The following is a 21,820-nucleotide window of genomic DNA, read 5'->3' on the forward strand; positions in this document are numbered from 1 at the left end:
ACGGCTCAATAGGCTAATCCTCTGCCTTGCGGCGCCGGCACACTGGGTTCTAGTCCCGGTCAGGGCGCCGGATTCTGTCCCAGTTGTCCCTCTTCCAGGCCAGCTCTCTGCTGTGGCCCGGGAGTGCAGTGGAGGATGGCCCAAGTGCTTGGGCCCTGCACCCCATGGGAAACCAGGAGAAGCACCTGGCTCCTGCCTTCGGATAGGCACGGTGCACCGGCCACAGTGCGCCGGCCACGGCGGCCATTGGAGGGTGAACCAACAGCAAAGGAAGACCTTTCTCTCTGTCTCTCTCTCTCTCTCTCACTGTCCACTCTGCCTGTCAAAAAGAAAGAGAGAGAGAGAGAGATTACTGCTCTATGGTTTCTTTATGCACGGCCTCACAGATTGAATTAGGCCAGGAAATCTCTTCTCTTTTTCTCTCCTCCCCTCTCCCCATCCCCCTCCCTCCTTCCCTCTTTCTTTTGAGAAAGTTTGATGAGATCCATTTTATTTCTTCATTGAATTTTTGATATAATTCACCATAAAAACTCTCTGGATTTTCTTTTGGGAAGAGTTTTTGGTTTTTAATTCCTGTACTAGAAATAGACTATTCAATTTTCCATTTCTTCTTCTTGTTGATTTTATTTATTTTTTTTTTTTTTTATTTTTTTATTTTTTTTATTTTTTGACAGGCAGAGTGGACAGTGAGAGAGAGACAGAGAGAAAGGTCTTCCTTTGCCGTTGGTTCACCCTCCAATGGCCGCCGCGGCCGGCGCGCTGCGGCCGGCGCACCGCGCTGATCCGATGGCAGGAGCCAGGAGCCAGGTGCTTTTCCTGGTCTCCCATGGGGTGCAGGGCCCAAGCACCTGGGCCATCCTCCACTGCACTCCCGGGCCACAGCAGAGGGCTGGCCTGGAAGAGGGGCAACCGGGACAGAATCCGGCGCCCCGACCGGGACTAGAACCCGGTGTGCCGGCGCCGCTAGGCGGAGGATTAGCCTAGTGAGCCGCGGCGCCGGCCTTTCTTGTTGATTTTGTTAAGATGCATTTTCAAAAAAATTTGTCCATTTCCTTCAAATTCATTGTATTTTCTTCTTATCAGTTTCATATTTATAGATTCTGAAGTAATAACCTTTTTTTTCATTCTGGATGTAGGTGATTGGTGTTTTCTTTTTCTTTTTTGTGATCGATTTTCCTTAAGGGGATAGAGGGTAGGTTGTGAATTCTGTTGATCTTTTCAAAGAACCAGCTTTTGGCCTTGTTAATTTTCTTTATTGTGTGTATTTGTGTGTTTTCTGCTTTGTTGATTTCTGCTGTTTATTATTTCCTTCCTTCTCTTTCCTTTTGTTTTACTTTGCTTTTTTTAAGCTTTTTAAAGTGGTGAAACTTGTTTGTAAAGCCTTTCTCTTTGAAGAACTTGGTTTGATTTATTTAATAAACATTTACTGTGATTTGATGTGCCAGGCATTTTCATAGGTCTTACAGCTATGAAAACAAGTAAGTCAAATTGCTTACAGGCCAGTAGACATTGATGTGTATCTACATGTGTTACCAAAAGCGACACATTATTTGATGTTAGTCTCTTTCGCTAGGAAGACTTATAACCATCATTACTTAATGTTTTCTTATATATTTTTAATTTTTAAAAGGTGAAAGATTTACATGATCTGAAGAGAAACCAGAGTATATTGTATTCTCTGTTTTTAATTAATATTTATTACTACATAATTAAAAGCAAGCTCTTCCTTGTTAGTGACCTGGTCCAAATTGTTTTTTTTTTTTTTTTCTGTTCTACAGATAATTTATTGTTTGTAATAAACTCCATCAAACAAGAGATTGTAAACCGGGTACAGAATCCAAGAGAGGAGAGAGGACCCAACATGGGACAGAAGCTTGAAATCCTTATAAAAGATACTCTTGGTAAGAAGCAAATTGGATAAATTCATAACAAATAGTAACATATCGTATATGATTTAAGTAGGTATTAAAAGTTATTTTAGTTTAAGGAAAATGTCAAGTGCTTTCATTGTAGTTACTCCCCTTAGAATAGTTTTGCCTTTTGAGATTCAGTGTTTGTAAACATGTACTCCTGGTTCCTACAATATGTAATTTAGTCTTAATTGCTGACAAATGTAGACAAACGTAGAGCAACTTTAACTTTCCTTTTGGGAGGAAGGAGGGAAGACTCTGAGCTGTCAGGCGTCTCAGTAACATTTTGTACTCAGTAACATTTTTCACAGGATTCTAAGAAAGTCAGTTATCTGATTTCCCATTCCTATACAGATTGTACAGTGTAAGGAGGGTCAGAGAGGCAGGCATGCAGAACCAGGCAGACTAAGAGATGACAGGGAGGAGAGAGACAGTCAGTGTGGACATAGACAGGGTAACTCTTAACGGTCCAGGAGCTCAGCTACCATGGGTACACACCACCTTACAGGTCAGTGGCATGCTAAGACTGTCACAACAGAGAACAGACCTTGAAAACCCCCTAAATTCAGTTGATAGAATGGAAGCTAAAATGTTTATCTTGAACAAAACTATATTTATACTGAAAATGACCTTAGGGTTACAAGTAGATCCTAAATATCAGTCTTTTTCTAAACTGTTAAATTGTTTTCTACTTTTGTGTAGGTTATTCTAGTACCAAAATGGTAAATTCATTACTTGTTAAGCAAAACAGAGTAGTAAATATGAATTTGTTTGCCTTTTTCTTTAAATAGATTGATGCTGTTTTAATATTTTTTTTATTTAATTTTTAGAATTTATTTTCTTTGAAAAGCAGATAGAGCAAATTCCTATCCACTGATTTACTACCCAAAAGCCTGGGTTGCACCAAGTTGAAGCCAGAAGCCAGGAACTCAGCCCAGGTCTCCCTTGTGCAGAGTCTCAATGGCCTCCCAGGATGGATATTAGCAGGAAACTGGAATCAGGAGCAGATCTGAGACTCAAACCCAGGCACTCCAATATGGGATGTGGGCATCCACTGCTAGGCCAAATACCTGCCCTTTAATTTGTTCTTTAATAGTTTATGTATTATTTCAAAGCATTTTGATCTTTTTTTTTTTTTAAGATTTATTTATTTACTGAAGAGGCAGAGTTAGAGACAGAGAGAGAAAGTGACAGAGAATGAGGTCTTCATCCACTAGTTGATTCCCCAAATGGCTGCAATGGCCAGAGGTTAGCAGATCCAAAGCCAGGAGCCAGGAGCTTCTTCCAGGTCTTTCATGCAGGTGCAGGGGCCCAAGTACTTGGGCCATCTTCTACTGCTTTCCCAGGCCACAGCAGGGAGCTAGATCAGAAGAGGAGCAGCCAGGACTTGGACCAATGTCCATATGGGATGCTGGTGCTGCAGGCAGATGCTTAACTTACTGTGCTACAGTGTCAGCTCCATGATCTATGCTTTTTATTTTAAAAAATATTTATTTATTTGAAAGGCAGAGTTACAAGAGGCAGAGGCAGAGAGAGAGAAGTCTTCCATCCACTGGTTTGCACCACAGGCGGCGGCCTAGCCCACCACGCCACAGTGCTGGCCTCTATCTGTGCTTTGTAAAAAGCGTTTTGAGGCTGGCGCCGCAGCTCATTCGGCTAATCCTCTGCCTGCGGCGCCGGCACCCCGGGTTCTAGTCCCAGTTGGGGCGCCGGATCCTGTCCCTGTTGTTCCTCTTCCAGTCCAGCTCTCTGCTGTGGCCCGGGAGGGCAGTGGAGGATGGCCCAAGTGCTTGGGCCCTGCACCCACATGGGAGACCAGGAGGAAGCACCTGGCTCCTGGCTTCAGATTGGTGCAGCGCTGGCCATAGAGGCCTTTTGGGGGCTGAACCAACGGAAAAAGAAGACCTTTCTCTCTCTGTCTCTCTCTCTTACTGTCTAACTCTTCCTGTCAAAAAAAAAAAAAAAAAAAGCATTTTGAGTCTTCCTTTGTTAGGCAGAAAAGGGAATTGAATATTACAAGAAAAAAAATCTTTTTCATTAAAAGACCTTGTATATACATTTATAAGCTTGCATATTCTCTCTATACATTTTTTAAAGATTTATTTATTTATTTGAAAGGCAGAGTTCCAGAGAGGCAGAGGCAGAGGCAGAGAGAGAGAGAGAGAGAGAGAGAAAGTAAGTCAGTCTTCCATCCACTGGTTCACTTCCCAAATGGCTGCAATGGCTGGAGCTGGACCCATCTGAAACCAAGAGCCTGGAGCTTCTTCTGGGTCTCCCACACAGGTGCAGGGGCCCAAGGACGTGGGACATCCTCCGTTGCTTTCCCAGGCCATAACAGAGATCTAGATTGGAAGTGGAGCAGCTGGGACTCTAACTGGCGCCCATATGGGATTCTTGTACTAAAGGTGGCAGCTGTTAGCAGATACACCGCAACAATGGCCCCCTTCCCTCTACACTTGAAAGTCAGTTTTACCAGATAGAAAATCCTTGACCTATATTTTCTTAATCTGAATATTTTTAGTATGTTTCTTCATTTTCTTCTGGCGTAAAATATTGCTATTAAAAAGCTAATAATTGCTTAATTATTTTTTCCTTATCATTTATTTCCTGATTTTGCCTGGATGCTGGAAGGATTTTCTCTTTTCTTTGAAATTCTAGTGTTTTTCCAGGCTGTATCTGAGAATTGGCCATTTTAGGTTGATAATCTCCTTTATGTACAGTGCTTTTTCAATTCGTAGATTCTAATTTTTTAACTTAGTGTTAACCTGTTGCCTTGCTTTTCCTCCAGCAGGATGCTACTGCTCTTCTGTGTGTATCTTCAGTATTTGTCACTTTTTCCTGAATCTCTTTTTATCTCTTCATTTCTTCTTTATTTTAAAATTCTTTCCTTTTCATTTTCTCTTTTTCTTAAAGTCCTTTTCACTTTCTCTTTCTCTTAAAGAATTATTTGCTTTGTTATTTACTATACCTATATTTCTTTTTTTTTTCTTTTTTTTTTTTTTTTTTTGACAGGCAGAGTGGGCAGTGAGAGAGAGAGACAGACAGAAAGGTCTTCCTTTTTTGCCGTTGGTTCACCCTCCAATGGCCGCCGCAGCTGGCGCGCTGCGGCCGGCGCACCGCGCTGATCCGATGGCAGGAGCCAGGAGCCAGGTGCTTTTCCTGGTCTCCCATGGGGTGCAGGGTCCAAGCACCTGGGCCATCCTCCACTGCACTCCCTGGCCACAGCAGAGAGCTGGCCTGGAAGAGGGGCAACCGGCACAGAATCCGGTGCCCCGACCGGGACTAGAACCCGATGTGCCGGCACCGCAAGGCGGAGGATTAGCCTAGTGAGCCGCGGCGCCGGCCTATACCTATATTTCTTTTAATTTTGTTTTAATTTTAGAAATTAGCTTTTCCTTTTATATCTAATTATTTTCTGACCTTACCTCTGAGTTTTTCTACTTCTGACTTGTGTTCTTTCATGTCTTAAAGCATTTTCATTAATGTCTTTGGTTCATTTTGAAATAATAGTAGGTGATGATTTTCATCCATTTTGGGATCATGTCTTTAGGCACACTCACTGTTAAAGAGATGTTCTTGTTTTTCTTACAATAACTTTTTTTTTTTTTTTGACAGGCAGAGTTAGACAGTGAGAAAGAGAGAGAGAGAGAGAGAAAGGTCCGCCTTCCATTGGTTCACCCTCCAAATGGCCACTACAGCCGGTTGCTCATTTGTATGTAGAATTAGTTTGGAAAGTGAAGCTACAGGTAGAAGATCTCTTTCTCTCTGTCCCTATGCCTTTCAAATAAGTAGATTAAATCTTTAAAAAAAAAAGCATGTAGCCACTTTTAAAATAGAAATATATATGTTATATATAAATATATAAATATCTATGTAATATATTCAATAAAATATATATTGTAAAAGTATATATAATATATGTAATTATATAATGTAATATTAATATATTATACAATATTATATATTATTATATAGAATATATTAATACTATATAATGTAATATTATATAATGTGATATAATAGATATTGTATGATTATGTAATATATTACATAATATAATATAATTTATAATTTAATTATAATACATTATATAATTATATGTATTATATATAATTATATTATAATGTATAATTATATATAATTATATAATATAATATACGATATAATATATTATATATTATATTACAACATTATATTATATATTATTATACATTATATATTTTATTATGTATTTTATTATATATAATATATAATATTGTATATTGTATATTATATTATAACATTATATTATATACATAACTTAGTATAATTATATAATATTTAAAAGTATATATGAAAAGGCAGAGTGACAGAGGAGAAGAGACACAGAACAAAGATATTCATCTGCTGGATTACTTCCCAAATGGCTGCACTGGAGCAGGAGCCAGGACCTCCATTGAGGTCTCCCACTTGGATGGCAGGAACTCAAGTACTTGAGCCATCAACTCTTGCCTTCCTAGGTGCATTAGCAGAGAGCTGGAACTGAAGAGGAGGTAATGGGCTTCCAGCCAGCATCTGCAAGCATCCATTTACCTACTGTACTCCAGTGGTGGCCCCAGCTAAGTGCTTTCTGAAATTTCTTGTTCTGTTCTCCTTCCCTCATTTTGTCTGCACTCTCTTTCTCTTCCACATCTTTTGTTTTGCCCAATATTAATTCCACTTCTAGAGATTTCTTATCAGTGCTGACTCTTATCCAACAAGAGAGAACCAGGGTGGTCAATTTTCTAACTTCTCAGAGGCTAGACTATGTTGTGGGTTTTTTTTTTTTTTTTTTTTTTTGACAGGCAGAGAGAGGCTAGACTATGTACCCTTTTCCCCTTACTGTGTACATGCACCTTGTACTCACTCCTGGGATGCCCAGAGTCTCTCAAAACTTTAGCTGCACTTCTCAAGTTGGCCCCTGGGTGTTCAGTGAGAAACCTATTGGCTGTTTTCAGCTTCTTTTGTTCTGAGGTCCATTGCTCCCTTTTGGCTCATTCTACATCAGTACCGATCATACTGATTCCATACAGGTTATTGTGGTTGAATGTTGGGGTTCATTGGAATACCTTGTTGTTGATGACTGTTTTCCATTTAGTTACTCGAAACTGTTTTCACCATTTAGTTATTCTGTTTTTATAGGGGATATTGGATATTAAAATCTCCAATCTCCAAACAGCTATCTTCCCAGAATTTCTCTCTGTACCAGCTTAAATATTTTTCCTTAAAGATTTAGTAGAATACTCACTGGTATACCAGAAACTTACTCGTCTAATGTCCTTGTTTTGAGTAACTCTTTGAAAACCTTCTCTATCGCTTATATATGATAATTCATCAGATTACAACCTCTTCCTGAGTTAAGTTTTTTTAAAAGATTTATTTATTTATTTAAAAGGCGGAGTTAGAGAGAGAGATAGAGGAGAGAGAGAGAGATTCATCTTTCATCTGCTGGTTCACTTTCCAAATGGCCTGGGCTGGGCCAGGCCGAAGTCAGGAGCTCCATCTGGGTTTCCCACGTGGGTGCAAGGACCCAAGCATTTGGACCATCTTCTTTCCCAGGTGCATTAACAGAGAACTAGATAGGAAATGGAGCCAGCTGGAATTGGTGCCCATATGGGATGCCTGCATTGTAGGTGGCAGCTTAACACTGGCTTCAAGAATCAGTTCTTGAATTTACCAGTCCTAATTCTTTGAGCTACTAGGTGCTTAATTCATTTTTATTCTTTCTTGTTAATTTACATAAATAAAAGCCTTTCTGATTTCTTCTTAAAGCTGCTTTAGCTGTACTTTTTAAGTCCTGATATCATATATTTGTTACTTCTGAATGTATTACAGTTTTATGTTTAATTTACTCTTTGACTCAAGAAATCTGTGAGACTTAAAATTTCTTGGGAGGTGAGGATTATTTTCTCGTTTTGTTACTAACTAATACTTTTGTGATTTACAGATTTTTTTAGCTACCTAATACATGCTTATAATTTTAAATGTTCTGTGGACATTTGAAAAGAAGATGTATTTTCTGTTTTATATTCAGACTGCCATATATTTTGACTAGATAATCTTAATTAGATATTCTCTTTTTTTGTGGTTCTATCAATAAGTTTTCTGGGACCCGGCGCCATGGCTCACTTGGTTAGTCCTCCGCCTGCAGCGCCAGCATCCCATATGGGCACTGGGTTCTAGTCCCAGTTGCTCCTCTTCCAGTCCAATTCTCTGCTTTGGCCTGGGAAGGCAGTGGAGGAAGGCCCAAGTGCTTGGGCGCCTGTACCTGCGTGGAAGACTGGGAAGAAGCACCTGGCTCCTGGCTTCGGATCAGTTTAGCTCCAGCCGTGGCAGCCATTTGAGGGGTAAACCAACAAAAGGAAGACCTTTTCTCTCTGTCTCTCTCTCTCACTAACTCTAGCTGTAAACAAACACACACACACACACACACAAAGTGTGTGCTGCTTAAAAAAAATAAATAAATAAAAAAATAAATTTCCCCCTGTATAATAAACATCTGAGAGAAGCTACTTATGAAGGAAAAGGATTTATTTTGATTTATGGTTTTGGAAGTTCACAGTCCAAGATTGGGTGGCTGCTTTGGTCTGGTGTCTGGTGAGTGCAATGGATAGTGAAACACATGTGGAGAATCACAAAGAATCCAAGAAGCAGAGAGAGCAAGGCCAAACTCAGCTAAAATGACCAGCCTTCTCATGAGGACTACCTTGAGAGCATGCCCAGTGACCTAAGGACCTCCTCTCCCAAACACCATCAAGTCTTCACTTCTCCCAGTAACACCAGCATGGGGCCAAGTCTTTATGGGCACTGAGGAATACTGAAATTAATATCCAGACTAATAGTGGTGGAGGGGATCCATGTACTCTGGGTATACGCTAGAAAGGTTCCCAACAAGGTGTTTCAGATTCATCTTTTATTTTCTTTGTTTTTCTGTTGAATGCTTTGTTTCTGTGGATATTTGTGGGAGGGATATTTGAAGATAATTTGTTAATGTGATTTCTTCATCCCTAACTGTGTCAGCATGTGTATCTTACAACCAAGGACCTTCATCCAAGTTTATCACATTGGTGTAAAATCTAATATGTGGGCCGGTGTCGTGGCTCAATAGGCTAATCCTCCACCTAGCGGCACCGGCACACTGGGTTCTAGTCCCGGTCGGGGCGATGGATTCTGTCCCGGTTGCCCCTCTTCCAGGCCAGCTCTCTGCTGTGGCCCAGGAGTGGAGGATGGCCCAAGTGCTTGGGCCCTGCACCCCATGGGAGACCAGGAGAAGCACCTGGCTCCTGCCTTCAGATCGGCGCGGTGTGCCACCTGCAGCGCGCCAGCCGTGGCGGCCATTGGAGGGTGAACCAACGGCAAAAGGAAGACTTTTCTCTCTGTCTCTCTCTCTCACTGTTCACTCTGCCTGTCAAAAAAAAAAAAAATCTAATATGTGGAATCCTTATTTAAAATTCCCCTAGTTGTCTTTTAATGTCCCTTGTAGCCTTTTTGTTTGCTTGTGATCAAGTTGAAGAGCACGCATTGCGTTTAGTTTCATTTCTTTTTCTCCTATAATCTACATCAGTCTCCAGACTTTTTAATGAAATATTCAGGTAGTTGATGTTGTAAACTGTCTTATTATTTGGATTTGTCTGTTTCTTCATGACTAGATGTAGTTAAATATTTTGGCAAGAATACATCTTATGACTTGAGCTGCACTTGTCTTGACTGTAAAGGAACAGTTTTGAGTTTTTGTTTTTTTTTTTTTTTTCTTCATACTATTTGTTGCGCTCTTTACTTAACATAGAGTTAATCATATGTGCATAAAGTCAGTTGAGGATGGATCTCAGTAAAAATAAGAGTGGGAATAAGAGAGGGAGGAGGAAGTTTGTAACTGTAATGCTGTACAGTTCTGCATACATTCCTACAGAGTTACTTCTAAGGGGATAGCTTAAAAACTTGTCATGGGACTCCAAATCCCATTAAGCTGGGTGCCATCTTAAGTGTTAAGGTGATCATATTAAATGTTAAAGTGAACATATAGATAGGATTAAGTGTTAAAGTGATCATATAAATAGCATCAAGTGTCTAGTAATAATAATAGATAGAATTAAAAAGGAGAGAATGTTCCAACATGGGAAGCAGTCCACACAGCAAACTTATAGAATGACAATCACTTTAAGTAACACTCTGACCTCAGAATCAGCCCTTAAGACTTCCTGGTCTGGCTGAAAAGCCTGTGAGAGCATTTTAGGCATGTAAAGCGATGACGCTGTGGCAAAAAAATCCCTCTACATAAAGGATCTCTGTGATTGAGAACCCAGCAGAAAGAAGTAGCCATCAAAGGAGGATGTACTTTTCTCTAAAGGGAGGAGAGAACTTCCACTTTGCTTATGGTGTTGTCTAAATACTGACAGAGTTTGTGTATTCGAAAGTCTTCCATAGCCTAGGCAGCTCATGTCAAGAGCCTCAGGTGGTCATTGACATCATATATAAGAGTGTTAATTGTTAAATTAACAACAGGAGTCACTGTGCACTAACTCCCCATGCAGGACCTCTGTCCTCAATGAGTTGTATAATGAGAGTTAAATGTAAAACTAGTTCTCAGTTTTTTGTGTGTGCAAATTGTTGAAATATTTACTTAGTATAGAGTTGGTCTTCTGTGTACAAAGTAAATTGAAAATGAATCTTAATGGAGAATGGTACTGGAAAGGAGGAGGAAGAGGACAGGGGATGGGAGTATGCGTGGGAGGGCAAGTATGGTGGGAAGAATAACTATATTCCTAAAGTTGTACTTAGGAAATTTGTATTCCTTAAAAATAAAATAAATAAATAAATAAATAAATAAATAGAATGCATCTTACGTTCCTCTCATTCCATCAGCCAGGAGGCACATGAAATTAATTTGTCCCATTGTTAATCATGCCAAACTTATACATGGTTAAGATGGGGTCAGTATTTTTTAAGGTATCTTTTTCTTGTTTCTATTAAAAATGATTAAATAAATGTTTCTATTTTCACCCTTTTTATTTTTCTTAAAACTTAAATAAATATACTTGTGCCTAGGTGATTTATTAATTTTAAGTATATTTTGATATTGCTATAAAAGATGAGGAAGATGAGAAAATCAACCTGTATGCTACTTCTGCTTCTACTTTTTCTCCTTTTAATTTTCTTATTCATTCATTTTCTTTAAAATGAAGAAAGGGAGCATAACTTTTCTCCATTAATTATAAAAATGACTAAAAACATCCTTCAGGTCTGTATTTCTAATTGCATGAGTAAGCCTCCTGCCACCCCTATGGCACCTATCGAGGTTTAGAGCAGTAAGAGAGGAAGGAAACATGTTGGGTTGGGTTAGGAAGCAGTGCCTATCTGTCTTTGGGTTGGGTTTGGGTTTGGGCTGTAACTACTTGTCCTCTGCTCAGCTTTCTGATATGAATTATTCTTTGCTTGACTCTTCTAATCTTAGAATTGTGGATTTTTTTTTTTTAACAGGCAGAGTGGACAGTGAGAGAGAGAGACAGAGAGAAAGGTCTTCCTTTGCCGTTGGTTCACCCGCCAATGGCCGCTGCGTCTGGCGCACCGCGCTGATCCGATGGCAGGAGCCAGGTACTTATCCTGGTCTCCCATGCGGGTGCAGGGCCCAAGCACTTGGGCCATCCTCCACTGCACTCCCTGGCCACAGCAGAGAGCTGGCCTGGAAGAGGGGCAACCGGGACAGAATCTGGCGCCCTGACTGGGACTAGAACTCGGCGTGCCGGCGCCACAAGGCAGAGGATTAGCCTAGTGAGCCGTGGCGCCGGCCAGAATTGTGGATTCTATAATGTGATGCATGGAATGTTTTTCTGTGCTGCGAACAATACACAACTGAACATTCATTTGGGATCTGTATCAAGCTGAGGGCTACACCTGACCCTCAGACATTTCCCACTTCTTCGCTTCCTTTCCCCCTTTCCATTTCTGTGTCTAAGTATGCCTTTTATTTTTTTTTTCTCTCCAGGTCTCCCAGTTGCTGGGCAAACCTCAGAATTTGTTAACCAGGTGTTAGAGAAGACTGCAGAAGGCAATCCCACAGGAGGCCTTGTAGGACTAAGGATACCAACATCAAAAGTGTAATCACCTTCATTGGACCACTGGTCAGAAATGTCTGTTTTTGTCACGTTATCCATTGTAAATTTTCATTCTGTTTTGCATGTCAGTTAGCATTATGTAAACATTTACAATTAGGTTACATTGTTTTAAAAACTAAATAGCATAAGTGAAGCATGATCCAAAATACTTGATTATTGCATTTTCAGAGCATAAACCGTGGTTAAAACTGCTACTGGCATCAGGATTGGAGCTCTTATTTAAGTAAATGTTTAGATCCAGATTGCAAAAATCTATTAAGGCAAAACATTTGGGAGTGACTATGCTAATAAATGCCAAGTATTGTGGCAGGTTTATGCTCTGAATCACACACAAAAAAATTGAGGAAGCATTTTTTTGAAGTTTAGATTGTTTTAGAATTACTGCTTTTGTTCTAATTTTCCACAACCATTAATCTCACTTGTACATGGCACACCCAACACTCATGACTGTGTGCCATATTAGATGTTCATTCAGAGCTCAATATGATATATATAAATATATATATATATATAAAACCATCTGTGCAAGTAAGAAAAAAGCATATTCTTTGTGCCTTGTATTTTGGGGAAACTATAAAACTGGTAATATTTTGTATGATGAAAACCCTAATGAGGAAAAATAAGACATATAGATGGAAAAATTATGGGGTTTAAATGTTTTTTTTTGTTCCAACTCTTTTTCAAATTTTTTGAATGTACATAGGACTATGTTGAAATGTAGATATATGCCACAGAGTCTGTGTATTGTATAAAAAACAAAAAAAAAAAAAAAAAGAAAAAAAAAAGATGGCTCTAGAAAACTCCTATTTCGGTACTTGACCGGAAGAAGACAAATACTTGCACATTATTGCGATTGTTTTATTTTTTTGTACCAAAGACAAATGCAACTGATATGGCAAACTGCCAGTCTAAGTAAAGTTTTGCACAGCTTACATGATACTGTATGAATGTATGAAAAAAGGAGAAAAAAAGAAAAAATTAAAAGGTCAGGGTTAGGGATCTTACTGAACTGTGAATTTTATTTCTGTTTGGGTCCAATTATCTACAGAAGGAGCATCCATACATACAAATATTATTTTGCTGTTCCTCTAGTCGCTTCCATAGTAGATAAGTTGGTGGCCATTTAGATGTCTGTAAGTCTTTTATTTCTGCACTTATTGTAGGAAATTTTAATATATTTCATTTTAGTAAGCTATTGGTAAAATAGTTTTTGACTTTGAAAATTAAAGTTTATTTAGCTTATTGTAGTATACTTCCACCAAACAACCAAAATACAGATTATTTTTATTGTATTATGTATATATGTAAAGAAAGAAAAAAGCTAAAAATATCTAATTCTTTAGTTGCCACTTTTCCAATTGATGTATTATTGTGCATGTAATATTTTCAGAGATCAACACAAGCTTAAAACAAAAACAAAAAAATTTATAGATTTTTATATTTTTGTACAGGTATTTTCAGACTAGCTTCTTCAAACTTACATGTGACTTATTCTTCTATAGTTTCTAGAATTTGAGAAACATTAACACATTTAGTTTTTAGGTGCTCTCTTTTGCTCACATAAAACAGCTTAATTAGTCAGTGTTTTAACTGTTCAAGCTTTTTCAAGCTTTACCTCTTGAGAGATTTCTTATGTCAAGGCAGCATTATAAATCTTTCCCACAGGTTTTTTCCATCTGTCTCTCTTACTGTGTTATTCTCAAATCTGTGCTTCAAACTCTGAAAACTGGTGGCTTAAATACTAAAAGAAAAAACAAATATATCTAACAAAACAATACCAAAAATTTCAGACCTAGCTGCTGGGAAAATCTCTTCCTCTACTCCCCTCTTTAGAATTTATTCTCTAATTATACTTTGTCCATATAGTATGCTTCCATGTCTTTTTCTTTCTTCTCCCCCTCTTCCTCACTTGTAAGTCATAGTACATGAAGCTATAGCTTATGAAGGTTTGATTCTAGAACACACCGTAACCCAGCAGTGTTGCTAACTTGCTTCTTGACATCATGGAAAAGGAAGTCTGAGAAGGATTTTGTCTTAACACCTTAGCTGAACTGTGATGCACAAGATTTTCCTGTGTGTTTGGTGGAAATGTACCTGCTAGTGCATTCACGCTAAACAAGGAATAAGCTCAAATCTGATGGTTTAAAATGGAAGTTCATTGTTTAAAGTTTTTCCTTTTTAGGTGAGACAAGGCAAAGCACAGGTTTGCAACTTGGAAGTATGTGAAGTCTTGACAGAGTGTGTCTGGTAATTTGAAAAGTATTCCAAAATGTGGCAGTTTTGCAATCAGGTGAAAATTGCTTCATGATAGAAATTCAGCTGATGAGGTTTATAAAATTGCCCCTTTCTAGCTGCTCTGTTAGGAGTTCTGGTTTTTGATACTTTTTTCCTGTCTGCAAACCAGAATTTGATTTTTTGGTCTTGCATTTCAAAAAACAAACAAACAAACAAAAAGACTTTGAATCTGTTTAGTAGATTCCATATCCTTGCATTTCAGTGTTTTATATGTACTACTTAAGTTAAATAGTTAAAAGCTTTTAAATAGTTGAGCTTTTTAATGTTGACACTTTATTTTGTACCTATTTATATATATATGTATATCTTAGAAAAGCACTTTGTTAAAAAAAATTGCATTTTATATGATTCCTGCCATTTGCTGCTAAATCTGGGCTGGTCAGAATGCTGCAGCGATACTTGATCTAAATAAAAACCTGGCAGTAAAATGTAGAGTGAAAGTTAAAGCCTCTTGCTGTTTTAACTTTATCATAAAGATGACATAGGCAAGCTGTGCAGCTTTACATTTTAACCAGGGGACTCTGTGGCATTTAAAACCGTCTAGAAATGGTTGTACTTTAATGCCAGTAATAATCTGCTTCCTCTATTGTCATTAAAATATATACGTTTAGTGTGTCACACAAACAAATCTTACAAGGTAATGTAAAAACCCCAACAGTTGTACATGTTCTGTTTTTGAAAATTGTGGCATGTATTTTTGGGTGAAGATCATTAGAGAAAAGCTCTCTAAAGGTTTTCTGTGTTCATACATGGTATACAGATAGCTCATAAGAAGTCCAGAATCTTCTAAGTGAAGGCATTGTGAATTCACCTCAACTAAATCCATTGTTCCAAAAGCAATTATAAACTTTGACTCTAGTACTACTATGATTTAAAAAACAAAAAAAACTTCCTAGTTTCAGATACACTGGATTCTTTATAGAGCTTGTCTCCATATGAAAGCATGCTGTCCAGTTGCTCTTGTTAAGATCTTGTCTGAGTTTTGAATTGGGTGCCACACTTTTTCAGTCACTACGATTGCTTGTTCTACTGTACCATGTATGATTCTTGTCCTTTCCTCTATCCTTCATGACAGATTATGATGTGGCTTTATATTGTGCCTTACTTGTACATTTAAAACTAAACGTCTTCATTCCCTTCCACTTCCTAAATCTTTAACTTTGACCTTTTTGATGTAAGAGAATCAGAGCTATTGCAAAAGCATCATGAAGGATTTCAGATGGGTATGGTTTCAAATTCCCTCTCTTTATAGTTATTTTATATTTGTATGAAAGACCACTTTTGAATGGTCTTTGACTGTGAGAGGGAGAGATTAGCAGTAATTTTACTACATCCCTTTCCTCTGGCTTTCATGAATTTGTCATACATCTTCTTTCTGATGCTTGACTTTATTTGCTTCTTAGCAATAGTCTGCATTTAAAGAAAGGTGTGTTCAGTTCATCAGCTTGAAATTGACTTTCATTTTTCCAGATTTTTTTAGGAGAAGAGTACCCATTTTGTTTGTTTTATAAAACAGTTGACAAGTCTCTTTAAAAGAAACAGAAGTACAGTACTTTTGAAATACAATGCTGTTAGTTTGAATCTTTTTTATATATAATATTCATACAATTATCTGATGTTTGCCTTCACTAATAAAGCTGTTAGTTTATTCACCAAAATGTCAAGAATGGATGTGCTTTTCTTTATTCCATACATTTAAAAATATTTTAGCTGCTAAGATTTAGTTAACTTTCTAAGAAATGAATTAAAGTTGCCTTCAGCAGGAATTAACAAAAACTTATGTTCCCTTTCTTTATATAGTCTTCCTAAAATTCTGTTCAAGTATTTTCTAGTTAATTATGTAACAGAATGTTAGCATCTCTCCAAATCTTGAAACTTGAATTTTGAGAACGCATTGAATTATGCTTTCAGTGTTAAAGTAAAAGGTTTCAAGTATCCTTCTGGTGAAGTCTGTTGTGGAATACCATTTCCCATGGAACTGAGGCCATTTCCACAACTTTGCACAGAACTGCGGTCTTGTTCTTCCCTTGGATCATGACAAATAAGTTTCACACAGTGCCGTAATACTTGTGGATTCTTTTGTAATCTTTGTAATCTTAATAAGGGCATTATGAGAAGATGACTCCATGTTTTTTTAATATTTCAAACACATTGGGATGTAACAATGAATGTCAACTGTAGGAATGGTTGTTTCGTTTTAAGGAATAAGTTTGCTGGGGAAAGATGATGAAAATGTACTACTGAAAGTCGAACACTTCCATAGACATGTGGGATTATGTGTTCAAGCATAGTCCTCATGCTTAGTAAACTGACTGAAATTGTAGAAATTACATCTAGGAACTGAACTATGCCAAATTTCCATTTTTGTTCAGAAAAGAGAGATTTAGAGGTAGTAGTGAGGGAACAGAACCTTAAAACTACTTCCAAATACTATTTTGGAATTGAAGACTTGGTGACTGGTGAAGAACATCAAAGTTGGGTATTTCAGTGTGCCAAGTTTGGGTGAACTAGGTTTGCCTCTTTCATAATAACAGTGTAAACACAATGGTGTAGTTAATTCAATTCTGGGTGAATGTGAGCAAGACTGATTACTATGTCTTGCCCTTCACCCTTTGTTTTTTTCAGAACCAAATAACAGAAATGTTTGTGTGTACTGTATCTGCCTTTCCACAACATTTTTATGACACTGTATTCCACTCACCTGCTTTTTTAAAAAAATACCTTCTTTCCCTAGGATTTGTCCTATAGCTTAGCATTTATGGTTAGCAGTGATACTAGGGCTGACAGCACAGAAGTCACAAGAGAAGAGCGGAAGGGCAAGAATTCAAAGCATTTGTTCATACAATGTGGCAACCTCTTTTGCATAGTTGCATAGGATCCTGTTTGTAATGCTGTCATAAATATTCTGTAGTTTTGGTTTTTTCCTCCCTCTCCAACTGGAGCTATGACACTTTTTATTGGATTCAGTCTTGTCTCTTGTCTAGAAAGAATTTTATCTTGTTGATGCATGAGCTGTTTAAAAATTATTCTATTAAATGTTGGTTAATAGTTGTGCAGTTTTTCATTTCAGAAAAGGCAATGCAAATGTTGCCTTTGTTTCTGTCACCTTCCAACCCCTCAACACTTCTAGTCAGATACAGATTCATCAGTGTATGCGACATCCTTTGTAATTTAAAATAAAAAAAGATGAAAAGGTTTTGAATTGTTTGCCTCATGTTTTCGCTTTTCCTTTCTCTGCCTTTCTATTGCTTAACACTGTAACCATCCACTCTGCAAGACCACCTAGTCCAAAGAGGTCCCAAACTACAAAGTAGTGATCTTTGGACCGTGTTGCCCCTTTCTTGGTGCTATACAGAAAGTTGATTTTTTTTTTTGATGCTTTAGGTAGATTTTCTAGTATTTCAGTGAAACTTAGCTATTTCGTGGAATTGTTTGTTGATATATGCATTTGTATTCTTCAAAATTTAAAGCATAGTTTATACTTACCTCTTCTTGATTTTTTGGGCAAGTAACTTCTCCAGGGGAAATAAAATATTTTGGGTCTCTCGTGATTGGAACATTTATTTGTGTTGTATGTTTAATCATTCATTTAAGTTTCCAGGCTAGGCTGAGCGTTTCGTTCGAGCCTTAAGTCAGAGGATCTGTGCGAAGGCCACTGTAGGAGTTATGTGTTCTTCAGCCAACAAACTGTTGAGCACTTACTCTGCCAGGACTTGTTCTGTGTACTGGGCTATAGAGAGACTAATGCAACCTCCAGGAACCCACGGTTGGCTGAGGTGGGCAGCACGTGACACAAGAGATGTCTGAGATACGCGCAGGGCTCCGAATACATTATCACTGAAGGGTTTTCAAGGACACAAGTACCATATCTTGGGGAGGAAATGGTAGAGAAGAAATGACAGACTTGTGTCCTTGACATGCTGGACCGCTGAAGGGAACTCCTTTATTTGAAGGTCGTTGGAACCATGAGGAAGCAAAGTAGACATGCCTTCCTCCCATAGAGTGGTTCTCTTTCAGGCCGTGGTCTCTCAAGACCTCTCCTCCCAGCAGTCTCTGTCCCGGTCCTGGGTACTCTGAGGAGCTGGGTGCACCAGATCAATATAGTCCTAGGGAACTAAATTTCTTGTTTTTTAAGTAGCATCCAGTTAGATGAGTCATTTAAATGTCCCTCTACACCAACAGTGGTTAATGTTTATTTAGGCTATTGCCATGGCTCAATAGGCTAATCCTCCACCTTGCGGTGCCGGCACACCGGGTTCTAGTCCCAGTCGGGGCATTGGATTCTGTCCCGGTTGCCCCTCTTCCAGGCCAGCTCTCTGCTATGGCACGGGAGTGTAGTGGAGGATGGCCCAAGTCGTTGGGCCCTGCACCCGCATGGGAGACCAGGAAAATCACCTGGCTCCTGGCTTCGGATCAGCACAATGCGCCGGCTGCAGTGTGCTGGCCGTGGCGGCCATTGGAGGGTGAACCAATGGCAAAAGGAAGATCTTCCTCTCTGTCTCTCTCTCTCTCTCTCTCTCTCACTGTCCACTCTGCCTGTCAAAAAAAAAAAATATTTAACTGTCCTTCTTTATCAGCAATAGTTTGAAACCAGGTGAGCTCTTTAGCCATAGTACCATGAAAATCTGAAAGAAAAAAAAAATAAAAAGGAAATGCCTCAATATCCCACTAGAAGGTTCAGATTTGAAAGGTTTTAGGAAGTCTCAGGGGGCTGGGGTGATATTCCATAAGTCCCTGCTGGGTGCTTGCATGTTACACCTCAGCTGCTACTCTTAAGGGCCCAATGAGACCAGAGGTAATGTCCATTTTACCAAGGAGTCAGACTCAAATGAGGGGAGACAAGGCTGAGCCCCAGTTTGTATGATAGGGAGTCCCAATTTAAAATCCATATGGCTTGCTGCATTCCAGGGACAATCTGTGCCCATCTCAAAGGGACCAGGCCAAGTCGCTGGTGGTATTTGGAAGGATGTCTGTGTAGGAGGGAAATAATGGGCTTAGAGTCTGAAAACCAAAAAAGAACTAAAGTCAAAACTAGTATATGTAGTAAGTGAAAGCTGGCCTTAGAATCAATGTAAAGGAGGGGGAGAAGAACAGGGCTGGGAGTAATTGAGGCCTGGATGTGTGGATTGCCAGATGGCACAACTGTCCCTCAAAGATGTCTTCTAGAGTGGGTGTTGTGGTACAGCTGGTTAAGCTTCATCTTGGGATGCTGGCATCTACTGCATGCTTCTGATCTGGCTTCTTACTAATGTGTCTGGGGAGGCAGCTGAAGATGGCCCAAGTATTTGGGCCCCTGCTATGCACACGGGAGATCAGGATGGAGTTCCTGGCTCCTGGCTTCATCCTGGCCCAGTCCTGGCTGTTGCCGTCATTTGAAGAGTGGACCAGCAGATGTAAGATCTCCCTCTCTGTCTTTCCCTTTGTTGCTTTGCCTTTCAAATAAATATTTTTTAAATAATGAAATACTATGAAGGACACAGAACAGAACTTGAACAAATGGAAAGATATTTCAAGTACTCAGTAGTTGTCAACATAAAGCTACCAGTTCTGAATTAAAAATGTAATATCCTGATAAAACATACCAAAAAGATTTTTTCCCAAGAGGATTTTCTTAAAAAATTAAAACTTTATATGGGGAAAAATAATAGGTGGAAGCAGACTTGAAAGTCTAGAAATATCTGTCATTTTGTTATGGTAAATGTATCAAGAACCAGTGAGAAAAAGAGGGACACTTCAGCGCCCAGTGTTAGAATAACTGAGTAACCTGGAAAAAATAAAGTTGGCTCTAAATCTCTCACCATAAGACAACATATATTTCAAAGTAGATAAAGGTCTAAAAACAACATAAAAAAATGTCTTTTATGAGGGACTGGCATTATGGCATAACAAATTAAGCCACTTCCTGTGATGCCAGCATCCCATATGGGCGCTGGTTCATGTCCTGGCTGTCCCATTTTGGATCCAGCTCACTGCTGATGCACCTGGGAAAGCCCCTGCGCACACATGGGAAACCTGGAGGAAGCTCCTGGCTCCTGACCTCAGCCTGGCTCAGCCCTGGCCTTTAAGACCATTTGGGGGGTGAACCAGTGAGTGGAAGATCTGTCTCTCCCTCTCTCTCCTTTCAGATAAATTAATTAATTTAAAAAAATACTAGAAGGAAAGGCCATTCTAACTGGGATTCAAAATCTAGAAGTCATAAATGAAGATTGACCAATTCTGTCAGAAACATGTCAAAGTAGAACTATAGACTTTAAAAAGCTTTGCTACTTGGGGCCGGCGCCATGGCTCACTTAGTTAATCCTCCACCTGTGGCACCAGCATCCCATAAGGGCACCGGGTTCTAGTCCCGGTTGCTCCTCTTCCAGTCCAGCTCTCTACTGTGGCCCGGGAGGGCAGTGGAGGATGGCCCAAGTCCTTGGGCTCCTGCACCAGCGTGGGAGACCAGGAAGAAGCACCTGGCTCCTGGCTTCAGATCTGCGTAGCTCCAGCCAAGGCGGCCATTTGAGGGGTGAACCAACAGAAGGAAGACCTTTCTCTCTGTCTTTCTCTCTCTTACTGTCTAACTCTATCTGTCAAATAATAATAATAATAAAGCTTTGCAACTCATCTCAAAGGACTAATCCTCCTAACACATAAAGAGCTCCTGGAAGCTGATATGAAGAAGACCTGCAACCCAACAGAGAAATGAGAGAAGTAAATACATATGGCTCTGAAACAGAAGCAATCCTCAGTGTCATGCATCGTGAGAAAAATGCAAAATGAAAGAAGGCAGTTTTCATCTACCCAGATTGGCAAAAATCCCAGTGTTTGTTAATGCACTGTGCTGGTGAGGCCATGGGAAGCAGGCATTTGTACTGTGTTGCAGGAGGGAGTGTAAATTGATATAACCCCTATGAAACGCAATTGGCTTGTATGTGTCAAAATTTTAAAGTGCATATGAGGACACTTCAAAAAGCTTGTAGAAATAAAGAAATTTATTTTGATGCAAAAAATATTGAAACCCATGCAGTTGTCATACATTTTCCAGAGTGGTTTTTTGTTGTTGTTGTTTTGTTTTTTGAGCAAGAGCTCCACCTCCTGGTTCAGTGTCTGAATGCCCACAATGTCTGGGGCTAGGCTGGGTCCAAAGCCAGGAACTGGGAACTCATTCTGGGTCTCCCAAGTGAATGGCAGCAGGGACCCAACTGCTAAAGCTGTCACCACTGCCTCCCAGGGTCTCTTCATTAGCCAGGACGCTGGAGTCAAGAGCCAAAGCCAGGAAGCCAACTCTGGCACTCTGATGCATGGGCATCTTTTTTAAGATGATTATTTGAAAGGCATAGTGAGAGAGAGAGAGAGAGAGAGAGAGAGAGAGAGAGAGAGAATCTTCCATCTGTTTGTTGGTTAGCTCCCCAAATGGCTGCAAAAGCCAAGTCTGGGCCAAGTTGAAGCCAGGAGCCAGAACTCTGGCAGGGTCTCTCACGTGGTGGCAGGGGTGCAAACACT

At 39.3% G+C, this 21,820-nt stretch overlaps 1 protein-coding gene across 6 annotated transcripts in view; it reads left to right on the plus strand.

The window, feature by feature from the left end:
* CREBRF (CREB3 regulatory factor) overlaps window positions 1–21,820 on the plus strand; it is a 90,218-nt gene that overhangs the window by 66,320 nt on the left and 2,078 nt on the right. For 5 of the 6 annotated variants that reach the window (XM_070076425.1, XM_008255394.4, XM_051843622.2 and 2 more), the window contains 2 exons: window positions 1,779–1,901; window positions 11,911–17,537. In XM_070076425.1, coding sequence (XP_069932526.1) covers window positions 1,779–1,901; window positions 11,911–12,026 — 239 coding nt within the window. In that variant the 3' untranslated portion in view covers window positions 12,027–17,537. Of the gene's footprint in view, window positions 1–1,778; window positions 1,902–11,910; window positions 17,538–21,820 lie in introns of those variants that run through there. The other variant, XM_017341260.3, reaches the window with a different exon arrangement.

The sequence above is a fragment of the Oryctolagus cuniculus genome, chromosome 6, assembly GCF_964237555.1.
Source record: "Oryctolagus cuniculus chromosome 6, mOryCun1.1, whole genome shotgun sequence".
Taxonomy (NCBI): domain Eukaryota; kingdom Metazoa; phylum Chordata; class Mammalia; order Lagomorpha; family Leporidae; genus Oryctolagus; species Oryctolagus cuniculus.